We start from the raw sequence: 18,692 nt of genomic DNA on the forward strand, positions 1-18,692 counted from the left end.
TTAAATAAACCTTAATAACATTTCAAAGACATTACTCTAAGAATGAATTTCTTTTCGTCTATGCAAAAACATGTACGTGAATGTGCATAGCCGCATTTTCATAAGAGCCCCAGAGTGGAAACAACCCAAATGTCTGTTATCTGAGAATAGATAAACAAACTGTGGTGAGTGCCCATAATGGAATACTATTTGGCAATAAAAAGGAATGAAGTGATATATGCTGCATCAAAGGGAATATCAGACATATTATGCTAAATCAAATAAGCCAGATGAAAAAGACCAAGTATCATATGATTCCATTCATATGGTATGTCCAGAAAAGGCAAATCTATAATAATAGAAGGATTGGTGGCTTCCTAGAGCTGGGGGTAGGAATGGAGACTGACTACAAATGGACATAACAGATTTTGGGGGGGTCATGGAAAATTGTATTATTGTGATAGCTGCGCAGTTCTTGAAGTCTACTTAAAACCCACTGAGTTGGGGCATCTAGGTGGCTCAGTTGGTTAAGTGTTCCATTCTTGGTTTCTGCTCAGGTATTGATCTCTGGGTCCTGGCATCAAGCCCCACATCAGGCTCTGCACTGAGTGTGGAGATTGCTGGAGATGACCTCTCTCTCCCTCTCCCTCTCCCTCTGCTCCTCCGCCTGCTGTCGTGCTGTCACTTTCTAAAATAAATGAATAAAATCTTTTTAAAAACCCCACTAAGTTGTATATAAAGTATATTTCAATAAAGGTCTTTTTAAAAAAAGAATAACTTGTTAGGCCCTTAATTATTATTGAAGTAAAATGTTAACTAGCTTACATCCTCTAAAATAATAATTTCTCCATAGATTCAATTTTCTAATTCATGCTATATAAGTTATCTCAGTAAAAACACTGAGATAATATTTATTAATATTAAATGTAAATACTACTTATTTTCCTATATATACACATTTATCTTTAATAAAATCAAGAAAACATCCTGTAGTAAAAGACTAAATTTTCCTAAGATTTCAAATGTAGCAAAGTTAAATACTTAACAGAACAGGCTTAAAGAAAAGAGCTTTTTAAAAATAATAAGATAGCATCTACCAGCCCCGATTGAACATTTACTTGATGTCAGTCACTATCCTGAGCATTTAAAATATGTCTTTTCACCAGAGTTTTTAAAAAAGATTTTCTTTATTTATTTGAGAGAGACAGCATGAGAGAGAGAGGGAGAGTGGGAGCACGGAGCATGAGCAGGGGTGGGGGGGGGCAGAGGGAGAGGCAGACTCCCTGCTGAGCAGGGAGCCCAATGTGGGGCTGGATCCCAGGACCCTGGGACCATAACCCAAGCCTAAGGCAGACGCTTAACAAACTGAGCCACCCAGGTGCCCCTTAACCAGACTTTTGAAGTAGCTATTATCTTATTCCCACTTTAAGATGAGGAAACCGAAGGAAGGATGGATGAAGTAATTTGTCTCAGGTCACCAATATAGATACATAACAGAGACTGATTTCAAACTAGTTCTGGCAGACTCCAAATCCTGACAAATTTTTTTCCCCTAATTCTGCCACTTTTCAGTCAAGTCTTGCCTTAAGTTCACACAAATTTATACTATTATTTAAGTTCTAATAATATTAACGTTATTAGCTACATTTTCTGTGGTACCAAGCATTAAAAGTAACTTACAGGACTCAATGCAGTCTGTAATAGAGCTTTGATTTATCTCAGAACGTAATTGAATCCCCTTTTATAGGACAGCTGTTCAAGGTGGGTAAACCTCTCAATTACATATTTCTCACCATAGCAACATACGAACATATATCTCAAAGTTTCTGTTGCCTGGTGGACATTACCCTGAGCTGATTCTGTTTTCAAGAAGGGATTAAAGCAGTGCTTCTCAACTTTTCATACAAAACACCTGGTGATCTTACTGAATGAGATTCTAATTCAGTCAGTCAGGGCAGCCCCAAGAGTCTGCATTTCTAGCAAGCTCTCTGGTGACACTAATGCTGCTGGACCATGGGTAACGCTGAATATCCAGGGGGACAGAGCATTGCATTGTAGAAAGAAATGGAGGATGCCTCTTTACTCAACAGAACGAAGCAGCTCCAACAAACATTTTGGGTCTAAGCTTCTCTTTAACAAGTCTGACCATTTCCAAAAGGGGGATATGAATGTCTTCATGAAAACAGTCTTGAAAGGCCATAGGGGCGTGGGGGATTGGGATAGGCCGGTGATGGGTAGTAAGGAGGGCACATATTGCATGGTGCACTGGGTGTTATACGCAAATAATGAATCATGGAACACTACATAAAAAACTAAGGATATACTGTATGGTGACTAACATAACATAATAAAAATTATTTAAAAAATTAAAAAATTAAAAAAAATAAAGAATATTTTTTAAAAAATGAAAGGCCATTGCCCCATCCATTCCTCACAACTTGGATGCGCGTCTTGTCTACAGTTACTAAAACTGAATAATAGGAAGGTGAAAGAAGAGGAATGGAGGGCAAGAGCAGGATTTGACTGAAAAGAACAGAACGAGAGCCAAGTACTGATGCAAAGGGAAAACGCAAAGATTTCCACTCTGGATTCAGTCTTCCCCGGGACGTACTTCTGATTTCTCCACTCACTCTACCACTGTTCTGTGTGACAGGGTGTTCCTGTGAAAAGAATACAATTTTATATTCTTTCTACACCTGCCTGTCTCCCACCCTCTGGTACAAGTGGAAGCTCCTACCTCCACACTCTCTCCCAGCAACGGTGAGCTTGCCTGGACCACACAGAAATTGCCATTATATTTAACTTAGTCCCAAGCACTTATGTAATCAAAAAGGGGTACTTTGTGGCTCTTACACAACACATGTAAATATAGTTCCAAGGTAAAAAGGTTAGAGGAGCCAACATTTTTAAATGTTTTTAATTTTAGAAACCCACCAGTATCTTAGTACCCAACGCAAACCTTAGGGGGAATTATTTTTCTCTCCTTTGTGTAACCGTTAAGGAAAGTTGATGTGATTCTCCACCTCTCCCCACCAAGATACCCTAGATGTGGGCTTTATATTGTCAAATACAGATACTAGATACTTTCTCAAATAATAGTCCGAGATACTGCCCTTATCTTCTAGATCATGAAAACTGCACTGTTTTTGATCAGTTTTGAGGTACTTATACTTACGTACTATCTAGTAAAGTAAAACCTTTAGCCTTATTTTTACAGTCTAACTAATGTAAATCATACAGAAAGACAGCTTTTGCATCTGTAAATACACCATCTGTAAGAGAAAGGAAAGCTGACCTTTTTATTGGGGTATAAGTGACATACAACATTATATTAGTTTCATGGGTACAACATAATGATCCTAAATTTGTATATATCGTGAAATGATCACCACAATAAGTCTAGTTAACATCCATCATCATACATAATTACGGATTTTTTTTCTTGTGATGATAACTTTTAAGATTTACTCTTAGCAGCTTTCAAATATACCATATAGTCACCCTGCTGTACATTACGCGCCCATGGCTTATCTATTCTATAACTGGAAGTTTGTACCTTTTGACTCCCTTCACCCATTTCACACACCCCCACCTCCCACCTCTATGAACCGCTAATCTGTTCTCTGTATCCTCAGGCTTGGTTTGATTTTGGTTTGTTGGGTTTTTTTGTTTTGTTTTGTTTTCATTCTTTTAGATTCCACGTATAAGTCAGATCATACAGTATTTATCTTTCTCTGAAAAACAGACTTGATTAAACCTGGTGCTCATTTTCTCTTCTTGTTGCTAGCACTTCACTAGTGTAGGGTTTGAAAGGGAGAAATTGTTACTGCTGACTGAATTTTAATAATTACTCTATGGGTAGGGGTCTGAGTAGGAAAAAACACTTCTTCATTTAGTCTCTGATCACGTACCATCACAAACCAAATCAAGGTTTGTTGCAGTTATCCAAAATGTGTCCTTTTTTAGGAAATTTCCTTCTTTATTTTAAAAATGTTCTCCGAAGAGTAAACTGCTTCATCCACCAAACCTGTAGCGGCTCTTCATCTTCTCTTGCTGTTGCAGGCTCGGCTAACTCGTTTTGCCAAGGATGCTCCGCTTACCGACACTTTTATTTCCCTCTGGCTTTGTGACATTTGTCTTGTTGTTTTTTTAGGTACATCCAGTTGCATCTTGCATAATAATTAATCTTGGTAGATTATCTCCCAGGTTGGTTATATATGTCATGCTTCCCCTCCAGTGCTATTTGTAGGGTCTCCAGATCAGGGAAGATCACACTATATGTCCTCCCTCTCCCCTCCCCCACACATCTTTAGAGAGATAAGATTAGTTGTTTTTGTTTTTGTTTTTTTAATATCAAGAGCAGGTCTAAAGGGGGAAAAGATACAAAATGGTAGTCTAGGGGGTCTCTGTGAGGTGAAAAAACATCTTGTCCCTTTGCTTGAGAAATACTGGGAATATTTATGAGATGATTGGTCAGCCAGCAGATAGGCTCTTTTTCGAAATAAAACCCAAGACTTGTCTTTTTTGGAAAGCAGCCTTCCACAGTTTCTGCTTAATCACCAGCAGCCTGAAAATTCCCCCGCCTCCCAAAAAAGCAGTTGTCTCCAGCTGATGCAAATATCACTGTAAGCACATAACATGTAACATGCATGGCAAGTACATTTGCTTTACAAAGAAAAAGACACTTTAAAAACTCTAGGGGCGCCTGGGTGGCACAGCGGTTGGGCGACTGCCTTCGGCTCAGGGCGTGATCCCGGCGTTCTGGGATCGAGCCCCACATCAGGCTCTTCCACTGTGAGCCTGCTTCTTCCTCTCCCACTTCCCCTGCTTGTGTTCCCTCTCTCGCTGGCTGTCTCTATCTCTGTTGAATAAATAAATAAAATCTTTAAAAAAAAACAACCAAAAAAACCCTCTAATTATCTGCTTCCTTAATAACATAGATAAAACTGCCATCCTAATTCTACCAATAACAAATTTAAAACATAAATAAAACAAAAAAACCCAAAAATAAAACAAAGTAAATAACGTTACTTTGCATAAGTTATGCTATATCATTGCTGGCTGTGTGATGGAGAAGATTTAGGTCTAGCTTCTGACTGCTTAGATTCCATAGCCACATGACCTCGTTTTTTAAGCAGGAGTGCCCCTCCTTGCCCCCTTCTCCAACGTCCCCAGGAAAGGGGGAAAAGTCACAACAATGAAAGGACAGCAATAAAAATAAATACATTGGAAAAGAAGACTAGCTTCAGTTTCTCCACTTCTTTTTTTTTTTTTTTTTAAAGATTTTATTTATTTATTTGACAGAGAGACAGCCAGCGAGAGAGGGAACACAAGCGGGGGGAGTGGGAGAGGAAGAAGCAGGCTCCCAGGGGAGGAGCCTGATGTGGGGTTCGATCCCAGAACGCTGGGATCACGCCCTGAGCCGAAGGCAGACGCTCAACGACTGCGCCACCCAGGCGCCCCCAGTTTCTCCACTTCTAATTGAGGGCTGGCCTGCATGCTCTGAAAGGTCCCTGCAGTTAGGGTTTCAAGTCTCCAGTGTTCTGAACAATGATGAGATGGCCTGCCCACCTTTGCCTCACTGACAGGAGAGCAGAGGGAAGCTAAGAGAAGCTGCTGTGGAGTTAGAAAATTCGTGGTCTTAGCAGGATAGTGGCTGGCCCTGGAGAGGACTCTGGGTTAGAGGTGGGAGGTAAGGGATGGATCCCTCAAGGTCCCTAGAAACATAACCTTTAGGGAATAGGGAAGTGATCTCCCCATTCGAACATGCTGGGCTTGCCTCTACCTTGTCTTCTAAGCATCAGACAGCCCTCCCTGACCTCGCTTTTGTTTTTCCCACTTCTTTTCTCTAAACCACGCACAAGAAGTCCCTATTTTACTGATTCACATCTGCCTTCACTGGCTTTAGCTGTAGCAGGGACTGGAAGACCGGCTTGCGCACTTGCTTCTCCAACACTATGATTAAAAAAAAAAAAAAAAAAAGTCTCCATTCTTTTTCCTGATCTGGTTCATCAAAACCTAAAAGGCACAGAGCCCACCCATGGCCTCTTCTAAACGGCTAGAATGGGGCCTGTCAGGGTTATCTAGACGGAATAGGAGCTCACTCACTAAAGATGCGCCCTCTCCAAGTTTACCTGGCATCAGCAGGTGAAATACCAAACTCTCGTTTTACTTCAGCCATCAATCCCTCTGGTAGTTGCAATGAAAGGGAACGCATTTTAACTTTCACTATGTTAATTTATTAAAGTTTTCACGGGCTGCGGGCCAGGGACATCCCGAGTGTGAGGGAGGCCTACAAGTTTTCTCCAACCGCAGGCTGCCCAGGGCCTGGGGATTTCGGCCGGGCAGGGACTGCGCTCCAGCCCGGCCACTAGCACCTGCGCCGCTCGCTGCCCGTGGGCGGCGACGCTTGCGGGTTGTCAAAGGCGAGATGCTGGGGAGCCCCACAGCAGGAGGGGAAGGAGAGAACCAAAAGCCAACCGAAGAGGCGAGAAAGGAGGGAAGAGAGCGCGGCAGGTGGCCAGGAGAAAGGCGCAAGAAGCGGCGGGCGCGGGGTGGGACGGTGGCACGGGAGCCCGGGAGGCGCGCGGGGCCCGCTTACCTAGGCAGGTGCCCGCGCAGCAGGCGAGTAGCAGCAGCAGCAGGGGCCGGGAAGCGGCGGGCACCTGTCCGGGGGCCGGCGCGGGGCGGCGGTTGGCTGCTCGCGGCATTTCGGCGCTGGCGGGAGGCTCGGGGCTCAGAGTCTGCTGCGCCGACCAGCACTCCACGCGGGGGCCTGGCAGTGCCTCTGTGTCTCCGGCGCGCTGCTCGCGGGGCTCCGCACGCCGCCAACTTTTAAATCTCGCGGACACGTGGGCTGGGGCGGCGCGGTCCCCACGCGCGTCACCTCGCAGCCCACCGCCCCCGGCCTCCGTCGCGTCACTCGCGACCCGCTGCCTACCCCCGGCCCCCCACCCGCAGCAGGATCCGCCCCCGGCCATAGTTGTGACTCAGGGCACCGCGCATTTTCTCTCTGCCCGCCCTCGGGCTTTGGGATGAGCATGGAAATGAAACACTGCACGTCCATTGGCTTCTTGGCAAGGATTTGATTGGGAGCCGGAGGAGGATGGCAAACCAGGAGGCCGGGAGAGGCTGGGATCGGGGGGTTTTAAGCTTGCTGGTGGCGACGCTCTCTCATTTCTCACGTCTGCCAGGGATGCCCCTTCTTCACCCTCTCGGGAAGCCTTCTGTGCCCACCAACTGTGCATGCCTCTACCTTTGTAGAAGCGCCTCTGTCCTGCTCACGACTCGTTCATCCCCAGCTCCCAGCACCAGCTCAGTGCATATCAGCAGTGGTGATGTTGGTGTGCCCCAAATTACTGCAAGGTCTGAGATCATTTAGGAAAACGCAGTTATCTGTTGAAGAAGGTCGAGAAGAAAGGATTGCTGAGATTTGACCACACATACAAACGTTCCAATAGGTCTGGAAGGTCTTTGGCTGTCTTATGGATTTCCAAGTCCAAGGTTACTCCTTTTTCTATGCATTTCTCCTGCTGTCACGCCCTAGCTGTTGCCTTCTGTTTTCTAGGGTGATCGGAGCTCTGCTATCCCCCTCCATACTTTTCTTTACTTCCTAAGTGGAAATGTCCAGGAAGCAGTCTCTTCCAGAAATACTGGCTGATACTGTTTTAATTTCCTTCTACAGAAAGAGGGAAGACTGATCTCATCTGACCTCCTTTCGAAAGGAACACAGAGGAAAGGGTAGAAAGGATGTACATTAACATTTCTTAAGGGACATCTTCCCATGCTATTTAATTTAACACTCATGGCATCTCAGGGATATAAAAGTATTATGACTCTCATTTGATGATGCTTGGAGATACTAAACTGTTTGCCCAAGGACATCAGCCTGTGAGGGAGGCCCCTCTGTGAAGATGGTTCTTCTCTAAGTTGGGGATTTTAATGCGTTAGACATGCACTGTGCAACCCACTTTCGGCAAAGCATGGCCTTAGAGACTAGGACATTTAGTAGCAGGAAGAAATCCCTGCTGTATTACAAGGCAGGTTGGGATAGTGCTCTGTCAGAAGTGGAGTGAGGCAGGCGTGTAATCCTGACAGGTAATGTGAAACAAAAAATAATAATCACTACCTTTTTTCAGTCCTTTATATTCAGGCAGCATGTGAGCAAGGCCGGATTCGAGTCATGGTTCAGAATCAAGGACGGATGAGGACAGATTTGATTCAAGATTCCTTATGCTTTGATTTATTCCCAAAGTAGTCAACAGGTAGTACAAAGGATGTCAGCAGGTGGAGGTGGCTCTGATTCCCCACTGCCTTCCTTGGGTTTGCTGGAGGTGCACTGAAAGATGTCTGCCTCAGCAGCCTGTGGGGGTTGAGATGTCAGTGAGAACAGAGAAGCCTGAAAATAGTGGCCTCAATGCTTTTTAGCAAAAGAAACAACTCATGTATTGCAAGTGCTTCTCTGCATGAACCTGGCAGCTCGGAATGTCCTTGTACATGCCCTCGGTGCACGTGCACAAGGGTTTTCAGGAGTATAGACTTAGAAGTAGAGGTATCATGGGAGAAAATCTGGTTAAATTCTACTTTAAATTATTTTCCAGTGTGTTATACCAATTTACACTCACCAGCAGTGCATGAAATGTCCTTGCAAAAAGCTTTGCCAGCCTGGTGGGTGTGGCATCTTATTATGGATTTAATTTACAGTTTCCATCATTAATGAGGGTGAGTGTCTTTTCACAAATGTATTGGCTATAATTGTTTTCTCTTCAGTGAAATACCCATTTGTTTCTTGTCCCCATTGGGACATGGCCCAAAGATCACTCTGGCTTCAATGGTGAACAGGTTCTTGAGGACCGTAGTAGATGCAGGTAGGGTGACAAGGTGGGAGGACATTGCAGAAGTCCATACCAGAGCCATAAAAAAGGGATGAAGGACTGATACTTGCTACAACCTCGATGAACCTTGAAAATGTTTTGCTAAGTCAAAGAAGCTAGTCACAAAAGGCTACATATTGTATGAGGCAGCTCCACAGAGACAGAAAATAGATGAGTGGTTTCCAGGGGCTCAGAGAGACAGGAGTGGTGGCTAATAAGTAAGGGGGTTTTCTTACAGGGTGATAAAAATGTTCTGGAATTTGACAATGGTGATGGCTGCACAATCTTGTAAATACTAAAAACCATTGAATTCCATACCTTAAGAAGATAAATTTTATGATAGGTAAATTATACCTCAATTTTCAAAGAGGAAAGAAGTCTAGGTCAGATATGATGATGGTGACCTGTTGGAGTAGATGGTGGCAGTCTTTGCTAAAAATTTAGCATAGGGAAGTTTTACCTGTTTTTGGCAGGAAATATACAAAATTTGCTATTTAATTCCTGGATGTTCTTGGCAACTATGAGATCCTTCTCTCTCACTTGGTGAAGACATTCACCTAAGTCATGTTTGCATCAATGACTATGCTATAGTCGCTAGCTTTGATTTTTTTTCAGGTCAGGGAATACTTCATTACACCCAGATGGAGAACCTTGTCTTTATGGTCACTTTGATATAACTGTTAACTATGAATACTGTCATTATCTAAAACATGGGAAGTGGATACTATTTGTGAAATAATGATAACTTGAATGCTTTATAGGATGTTCATTCATTCATTCATTCATTCAGTGAGCATTTATTAAGCCAGTGTCAGCTGTAAGAGTTATAGACTCACAAAATGCTGAAAAGTCTGTGTCCTGTTCTGTCTTCTCTAAGACCACCTACCATCCATTTCTTTACTTCCTGTTACTTCCTGCCGAACTCATGTAGGATAAATCTTTTAGAAATACCAACCTAATATCAAATTTGAAATGTAGAGAAAACTTTTTGCTTAAGAGTTTCTAATACCTAAGAGTCAAAGCTCTATAGAGGTTATGGAAGTTGAAAGCTAACAATTCCTAGAGCACCTGGCTGACTCAGTTAGTAGAGCACACGACTCTTGATCTTGGGTTGGTGAGTTCAAGCCCCATTTTGGGCATTAGACCTCACTTAAAAATAAATAAATAAAAAAATTTAAAAAGTAAATAAATAGGGGAACCTGGATGGCTCATTCGGTTAGGCATTCAACTCTTTATGTCCGCACAGGTCTCCATCTCAGAGTCAGGAGTTCGGGCCCTGCGTTGGCCTCCACACTGGGCGTAGAGTCCACTTAAAAAAAAAGAGAAAAGAAAAAAGTAAATAAATAGTTCACTCAAAAAAAATTTTTAATTAATAAATAAAACAGCCAGTGACTCCAAAGACCCAATTTGGCCTATGGTCTCCAAATAGGACTCAGGGTAGAAGCTAGTTGTAGAGCTACAGAGCTGAGGCTCGACAGGAGATGGTCATTTGCAACAGGAAAATGACCAAGTGATTGTGGATTTATTTGGTTCAGAAGATGGGTATTTATTATTTAGTGACAAGGATACCTTTCAGCTCTCTCCACAAACATCTTTGGCATCTGGATGAAATTCCCATTTTATAACTGAGTTTGCCTTCTCTTTGAGCACTAATATTGGCGTAAGTTCTATAGTAACTCCAATAATCCTAATTATTCCTTTTCCCATCTATCTCTTCAAACTATGTAGATATCAACCTCTCTGCTTCCAGGAAAATCTCTTGACTCAGAAGGACTTTTGGATGAACCACACTATACTGAGAAATCACTCCAGGAAAAACTCCTCTAGAAGACAACAGAAGAACAATGAATACAAAAAAATGGAGGACCAGAGACCAAATACATCTACACTTCTTGAGACTTTCTGTTGTTGGATAATTAACTGCCTTGATAATGACACAGCAGCCACATAATTGTAAGAAATACAACATCTTTTACAAGAAAAAGAAGCTTTTTAAAATTTTTCTCTAATTACTTGATAAAATTGATTTAATTTAATTTAATGTTTTGATAGAATTAATTTTAAACAGTTTCAGAAATAATAAGCAACATTATTATAAGTCCTTCTCCTTAATGGTGTTTTCCAAAGCACATGGTGACTGATATGGACTTATGACCAGTAAAAAATTTGTATGTCCAAGAGACATTCTTGCTAATGTTTTGGGGTTTTATTGTTTAAAAAAATTTTTTTTTTGTTTTTTGCAAAAGGAGCTAGGTTTCATCTCTTCAACCTCCTGAAGTCAGGAGGCACTGTGGGTAGAAATATTGTCTATGAATTCTCCCAGCACAGTCCAGGGAATGTTAACATGCAGACTGAAAGCAGCACAGGTTTATCTCAAAGCCTTTAGAGATAAATTCCTTTAGAGAAAAGTAATAAGAGAATTTTTTAAAAGGCAAAAGTCAATAACTTTTTGCAGTTACATCAATGCCCACGGGGCTAGACTTTTCATATGATAGATGTTCTGAGGGTAAAGCCATTACAGAGAAGCAGCACTGTTACTGTTAATTTGAAACATGATGACAAAAAAAAATTCAGTCAGTTGAAGGCAGAATCTCTTCTTTGTTCCTTAAATTGCAATTAAAATATTAATACATACTAATGAAAGATTTATTAGATTTTCTTGACATATTTATGAATCACATCAGGGCAAAGCTGGCAGAAAAACAAACACTTCCAGACATATGAGGTTTTATAAAAACAGAACCTACAATTAAATGATAGCTATAAAAATAAAAGGGCAAATAAAGTAAATTTTATTATTTCTACACGGTGAAATGTAAAACCATTTTTTAATCACTAGATGGTTTTCAATCTATCTAAAAATGCATTAAAACATTATTACATTTTCTAAAGATACCTGGTACTTAAAAAATACATAATTTCCTTACATAGACATGTTCAAGTAAAAAATCTTATTGCGTTTGGCCAAAGGTAATTGGAAGAAATAAAGAGTAGAAAATGGTATAATTTGATCTTTCTAAAAAATGTTAAAATAATCAAAAGAGACCTGGAGTAAATTTCTGAATATAAAAACTAGTGATATTTCAGTTAGTCTCATAAAAGGAGTAATCACTACTCATTTTATCTCTAGTGTCTCAAATAATTTGAGCTCTGATTTTTTAAGTGGACCATGCAGACATGAAATGCTGCAAGTGCTATATATATGTATGTCATACTGCTCTAAATCAAATACTAGTTGATATCATTTTAAGAAATTTCTGAAAAGGATAAAATTAGCCAATGCCATATCTTTGTTCATTTGTAATCAAATACCTTTCTTTCAAAAATGAATCACAGGTCCTTTCCCTATGTTTTCACCCATTGGTAGGATTTCAGGTATAAGCTACTTTCAATCTGACTGAGTTTCAACCCCAATTTAAGAGGTTTTAAACAGCTTAAGGGAAAAAGCAGAAATAGACTAGATAATATATTTACTTCTTAGAGAAAACTGCAAACTAAAGTGAAGGCGATCACTGCCTTAACTGAGTGGTTTCTAAGCAGGTCACCCTGGTCTTCTCTGTCATGACATCTATGTTTAATGTCTATGGGTTCAACTGCCAACAGTTGGTTTGTGGCAATTGTCATTGGTCAATCAAAATCAACCTGAACTTCTTTTTCTCACCCTTCTATTTCCTTGTACTTTCATTCTCTTAAAAATATATCAAGGAATTACCTCTAACTCCTGACCTATCCCCCCACATCATTAATTCTTTACTGGACAAAGCATTGGAGGCAGATAAGATGCTGCCTAATTGATGATGTCTTCCTTCTCTGATCACTTGATAATAAATAGCACTCTTCTTCCTCTCAGCACTTTCTACCTCCTTGACACAGCTTGACCTTTCCTCCTTGGCACTTACTACCATACTACCACCTGGTAGACCATACTAGATATCTGTCAATGTAGTTGTTGTTTTGCTTATGATCTGTCTCCCATTATGGGAGGGGGACTCCAAGTCAGGATTTTAATCTCCTTTATCATTTTAAAAACACTTATTTTAGGGGCACCTGGGTGGCTTAGTTGGTTAAGCACCCAACTCTTGATCTCAATTCAGGTCTTGATCTCAGAATCATGAGTTTAAGCCCCCATGTTGGGCATGAAGCCTAATTTTAAAAAAATGCTTATTTTATGTTCACTTTCATATTGTTCTATTGTCTCTAGTTCTTGGTGTTGTTAAGAGTGCTTGGCACATAGTGGGCACTAAATATATATATATATATATATATTGAATATAATACATATTATATTCATATATTATTCATATATATAAATATATATTCATTTATGTATTATTATATATTATATATATGAATATATGTCATTCATTTATATTCATTCATATATCAATATAATTAATATACATATGAATGAATTTAAGTATTTATATATATGAATAAGGAAAATAATCTAATTTATTAAACTTTTATTTATAATATTATACAATCTTTAGGCATATATCTACTCTATAAATGGTGATACACCTTTAAATCATAGGAGAATAATGAAGAGATATTTCACTGTCTAAAGCATTGCTTAGAATCTTCCTGGGTTCTGGGGTGCCTGGGTGGCACAGCGGTTAAGTGTCTGCCTTCGGCTCAGGGCGTGATCCCGGCATTATGGGATCGAGCCCCACATCAGGCTCCTCCGCTATGAGCCTGCTTCTTCCTCTCCCACTCCCCCTGCCTGTGTTCCCTCTCTTGCTGGCTGTCTCTGTCCTGTCGAATAAATAAATAAAATCTTTAAAAAAAAAAAAAAGAATCTTCCTGGGTTCTATTTCCTATTCTGTTCTACTCAGTTTGGGAGACTTCAGAACCTGAAATTTTATTTTAAAAAGTCAATAAACATATGGTAGAAAATAAAAATAAATGTGGAAATCTTGTTTGGAACTGGGATTATCTAACCAGGAGAGCAAGAATTCTTGGAGGCAGTAAGACCTGAGGATTGACAACCAGAGCAGTGGAGCTGGCCAAGCTGGCTTTGAGTCATGGCAACACCACCTGCTAGCTGGAAGACCTGGGATGATAACTGACCTTTGAAAGGTCCAGTTTTATTATTCATAAGTGTATAATTTTTTTAAAGATTTTTTATTTATTCGACAGAGATAGAGACAGCCAGCGAGAGAGGGAACACAAGCAGGGGGAGTGGGAGAGGAAGAAGCAGGCTCATAGCGGAGAAGCCTGATGTGGGTCTCGATCCCACAACGCCGGGATCACGCCCTGAGCCGAGGGCAGACGCTTAACTGCTGTGCCACCCAGGCGCCCCCATAAGTGTATAATTTTTATGTAAGTTTTATATGTACTCGTGTGTGTGTGTAGTTTATGCAACTTTATCAAATGCATACATTCTTTTTTTAAAGATTTTATTCATTTGTCAGAGAGAGAGAGAGCACAAGCAGGGGGAGCAGCAGGCAGAGGGAGAAGCAGACTCCCCACTGAGCAGGGAGCCGGATGTGGGACTCAATTCCAGGGCCCTGGGATCGTGACCTGAGCTGAAGGCACATGCTTAACTGACCGAGCCACCCAGGCGTCCCCAAATGCATAAATTCTTATAACCACCACCAGAATCAAGATAGGACAATTCCATCACCATAAGGCTCCCTATGGTACACTTGTATAGTCAAACTCAGACCCCCATCCTCATTCTTTTTTTTTTTTTTTTAAGATTTTATTTATTTATTTGACAGAGACAGACAGCCAGCGAGAGAGGGAACACAGGCAGGGGGAGTGGGAGAGGAAGAAGCTGGCTCCTAGCGGAGGAGCCTGATGTGGGGCTCGATCCCAGAACGCTGGGATCACGCCCTGAGCCGATAGCAGACGCTCAACGACTGAGCCACCCAGGCGCCCCCCCATCCTCATTCTTAATCCTAGCAGTCATCTATTCTTCCTCTATATTATTTTGTTATTTTAAATAAGTTATATAAATGGAATCATATAGTATGTTACCTTTGGAGAATGGCTTTTTAAAAAACTCAGTAATTCCCTTGAGATCCTTCCAAGTAGTATCATTAGTTTGTTCCTTTTATTATAGTATATTTAGCCATTCAACCGTTTAAGGACATCCAGTTTTTGGTTATTATGAATAAAGCATATGCTAAGTGCTTATTTAATTTTTGTGAGGTTGACAAACTATTTTCTAGAATGGCTGTACCATATTACTTTCCCATCAGCAGTGGATGATATAGTTTCTCTGTATCCTTTCTAGCATTTGGTGTTATCATTGTGTTTTGTTTTAGCTATAGTGATATCTTCTTGTGGTTTTAATGTGCACTTCCCTAAGAGCTATTGATGTTGGGCATCTTTTCATTTGCCTATTTGCCATCTGTATGTCCTCTTCAATGAAATGTGTGGTCATGTCTTTTTGCCCATTTTCTAATTAGATTTTTTTTTTTTTTTTTTACTGTTGGGTTTTAAGTGTTCTTTATATATAATAGATACAGGGTCTATGTTGAATATTTTCTTTCAGTCTGTAGCCTGCCTTTCAGCCTCTTCACAAGGTCCTTCACAGAGAAAAAGTTTTAATCTTTTAAAAAAATTTTTAAATAAACTCTGTGCCACAGGTGGGTCTCCAACTCACAACCGCAAGATCAACAGTTGTATGCTCTACTGACTATGCCAGCCACAAAAGTTTTAATTTTGATGAGGTCCAATTTATCACATTTTCCCTTTTGTGGATCATGCTTTTGGTGTCACATCTGAAAGAAAGTTTTTCACCTACTCTAGGTTCTGAATGTTTTCTCCCACCTTTTTTCCTAAAGGTTTTGTAGTTTTATATTTTATATTTAAGCCTGTGATTAATTTTAAGTTAAATTTTACATAAGGTATAAGGTTTAAGTCAAGATTTTGTCCAATCTTGATGGGTGGATGTCCACTTGCTCCTGCACCATCTTTTGAAAAGGCTCTCATAAACTTTTTTTTTCTCAATATTTAAAAAGATTTTATTTTTTATTTGAGATAGAGAGAGGAGAGAGAGTGATCATGAGCTTGGGAGGGGGGAGACAGAAGGAGAGGGAGAAGCAGGCTCCCGGCTGAGCATAGCGCGATATGGGGCTTGGTCCCAGGACTCTGGGATCATGACCTGAGCTGAAGGCAGATGGTTAACCGACTGAGCCACCCAGGCACCCAGCTCTCATAAACTTTTAAAAACATTAAGTTACCTATGGTTGTGTTTCATCCTTTTGGTATTTTCAAAGCTATTTAGAAAGTAGGATAACCACTTTTATTCAAAAATCACTTTCAGATAATCTTGTTTGTGTTGATTTGATTTTACTGTAGCCTCTGAAAGTCATTTTTGTTGACAGATCAATTGCATCTCATTACATCTCAGGAAAAGGAACAGCAGCAGCCCAGTCCCTCCCCTACTCCCCCGCCCCACAAGAGCAGGAAAGCTATGACCTTTTCCAAACCAGGAAGAATTGCTGCTTGTAAAAGTAATACCCAAACCTCAAGGTTCCCATCATTTAACATAGTTTCTTCTTCCTCAGCAAAACCTGGCATTTACATGGGAGTTAATGAGATTGCAGAAAGATCAATGCTTCAAGTGCTACATGGAAACTATTTTCAAAAAGCCCATGTGTGGAGTAAGTCAGCTTACAACAAGAGATCAAAACATATGCTGGGATGTAACTTCATTTTCAAGAAAACATACTCAGTTGAGAACCTGAAAATGTCAAAGGAAAGACCCGTACATTCCTTCTGTTAACTGGAAAATTACTGGAAAGTGAATATGGGCCTGTGTATGGACTAATTCCATATCTTTTCCCCTGAAACTCACACAAAGACCTTTGCAACCCTCAGAAACGTTTCAGCAGGTTTGTGTACACCCTAGAGAAAGAAATCAATCCATCAGAAGACAGGTGATTGTGCGTAATGCTGCTGCACACATGGATATCCTTTTCCTAATTACATCTTAGTTATGACCATGATAAAGTAGTATCAGATAGTATGCTTGGGGCTTCAAAATTCAATATGGTTGCATTACTAAGATTTATAGCTACAAATTTGACCATTTCCTCAGGAATATATGCCTGTGGAAGAAATAATAATAGTAATAATAATAAATACTGTATTTTACATATATCATTTCACAGAAGAAGAGGCAGTTGCATAATAAGATAAAAAGAAATACACCAAAATGGTAATTATGGTTGTTTTTGTTTTATTTTCTCTCATTTTCATATACTGCACAATGTGGTTAAATTACTTTTCTAATTAGAAATACATGTACATATTATAAGATCATCAAGCTATATACACTGAACCGTTTGAATTTTATTATATATAATTTCTCAAAAAGGTACTAAAAATAGAGCAAACGAAATGTATGTGCAAAACACACTACTAACAAATCAATTTTGTTATATTTCTTTTTCTTTTTAAGATTTTATTTTTAAGTAATCTCTACACCCAATGTGGGGCTTGAACTTATAACCCTGAGATCAAGAGTCACATGCTCTAGCCAGGCACCCCTTGCTATTTTTCTTGAGAAAAAAAAAAAAAAAGGTAAGAGACATACCAATTAAGGGCAATGTGTGGAATTTGTTTAGATACTAATTTAAACAAATCACGTATATAGAAATAAACAGGGGATTCAAAACTGGATATTTGGTAGTATTAAGGAATTATTGTTATACTTCTAATGAATATATAATTTGCATACAACAAAACACACAGATCTTGAGTGCTCAGTATGTCAAGTTTTAACAATTGTATCCCCTTTAACAATTTGAATATCAACCACCCAAAATGAGATGTAGATGTACAACATTCTCATCACTCCAGAAAGTTCCCTTCTGTTTCCAGTCAGTAGTCCCCCACTCTTACCTCAGGGCAACCAATTTCTAGCTCCTAACACCATTGACTAATTTTACCTATTCTTTAACTTCATATAAAAGGAATAATACATGAATATACTCTTCTACATCTGGCTTCTTTTACATATCATTACATTCACCCTTTCTGAGTGTACAGTTGAATGACTTTTAGTAAATTTACTCAGATGAGCAATTATATAATCTAGTTTTAGAATATTTTCAGCATCTTAATAAGATTCTTCATGTTCGTTTTCGAGTAATTTCCAAACCCACGCCCAAGCCAGGCAACTACTAATCTATTTTCTGTCTTCACACATTTGCCTTTCCTGGAAAATCCATGTAAATGGAATCCTACAATATGTGGCCCTTTGTGTCTGGTTTCTTTCACTTAGCACAGTATTTTTGAGTTTCATTAATATTGTAGCATAGATCTGTACCTCATTCCCTTTTATTGGCTAAATAATATTCCATTATGTGGACATATTTTATTTTGTTTATCCATTAATTTTTTTTCAATCCATTGATTTGTGGATGGGCATTTTGGGTTGTTTCTGTTTTTTGACTAGCATGAAAAATGCTGCTATGAATACTCATATGTAAGTATTTGTTTTCACATATGTTTTCATTTATCTTGGGTAGAGAAGTAGAAGATGAATTACTGGCTCATATAGTACATTTATGTTTAACTTTTTAAGAAACAAACTATTTTCCAAAGTGGTTACATAATTTTATATTCCCGCCAGCAATGTATGAGGGTGTCCGTTTCTTCATAACCTTGCCAACATTTGTTATTGTCTTTTTGATTACAGCCATTCTAGTGGGCACTTTGATTATCCCAGGAGCATGGAAAACTACTTAAAGACATTGTAATCAAATTTTATTAAATCATTAGCATTATTTTCAATCTCTTAAGGAGATTAAATAACTTGCCCAGATAATAGATGAATAAATGAGTAAGAAATATTATTTTTGGGTATAGACTTCTAATGTA

General features: G+C 39.7%; 1 protein-coding gene and 1 long non-coding RNA gene across 2 annotated transcripts in view; both read right to left on the reverse strand.

Moving 5' to 3' along the window:
* NMU (neuromedin U) overlaps positions 1-6,871 on the reverse strand; it is a 28,889-nt gene extending 22,018 nt beyond the window's left edge. The window contains exon 1 of the mRNA XM_026508929.4: positions 6,581-6,871. Coding sequence (XP_026364714.2) covers positions 6,581-6,689 — 109 coding nt within the window. The 5' untranslated portion in view covers positions 6,690-6,871. The remainder of the gene's footprint in view (positions 1-6,580) is intronic.
* A 106-nt stretch (positions 6,872-6,977) lies between these two features.
* LOC130543233 (uncharacterized) overlaps positions 6,978-18,692 on the reverse strand; it is a 136,211-nt gene continuing 124,496 nt past the window's right edge. Inside the window, exons 4-6 of the long non-coding RNA XR_008958407.1 lie at positions 10,052-10,161; positions 8,108-8,341; positions 6,978-7,374 (exon numbers count right to left, since the gene is read on the reverse strand). This is a non-coding gene — a long non-coding RNA (uncharacterized LOC130543233). The remainder of the gene's footprint in view (positions 7,375-8,107; positions 8,342-10,051; positions 10,162-18,692) is intronic.

Source organism: Ursus arctos, unplaced genomic scaffold, assembly GCF_023065955.2.
Source record: "Ursus arctos isolate Adak ecotype North America unplaced genomic scaffold, UrsArc2.0 scaffold_9, whole genome shotgun sequence".
Lineage (NCBI taxonomy): Eukaryota > Metazoa > Chordata > Mammalia > Carnivora > Ursidae > Ursus > Ursus arctos.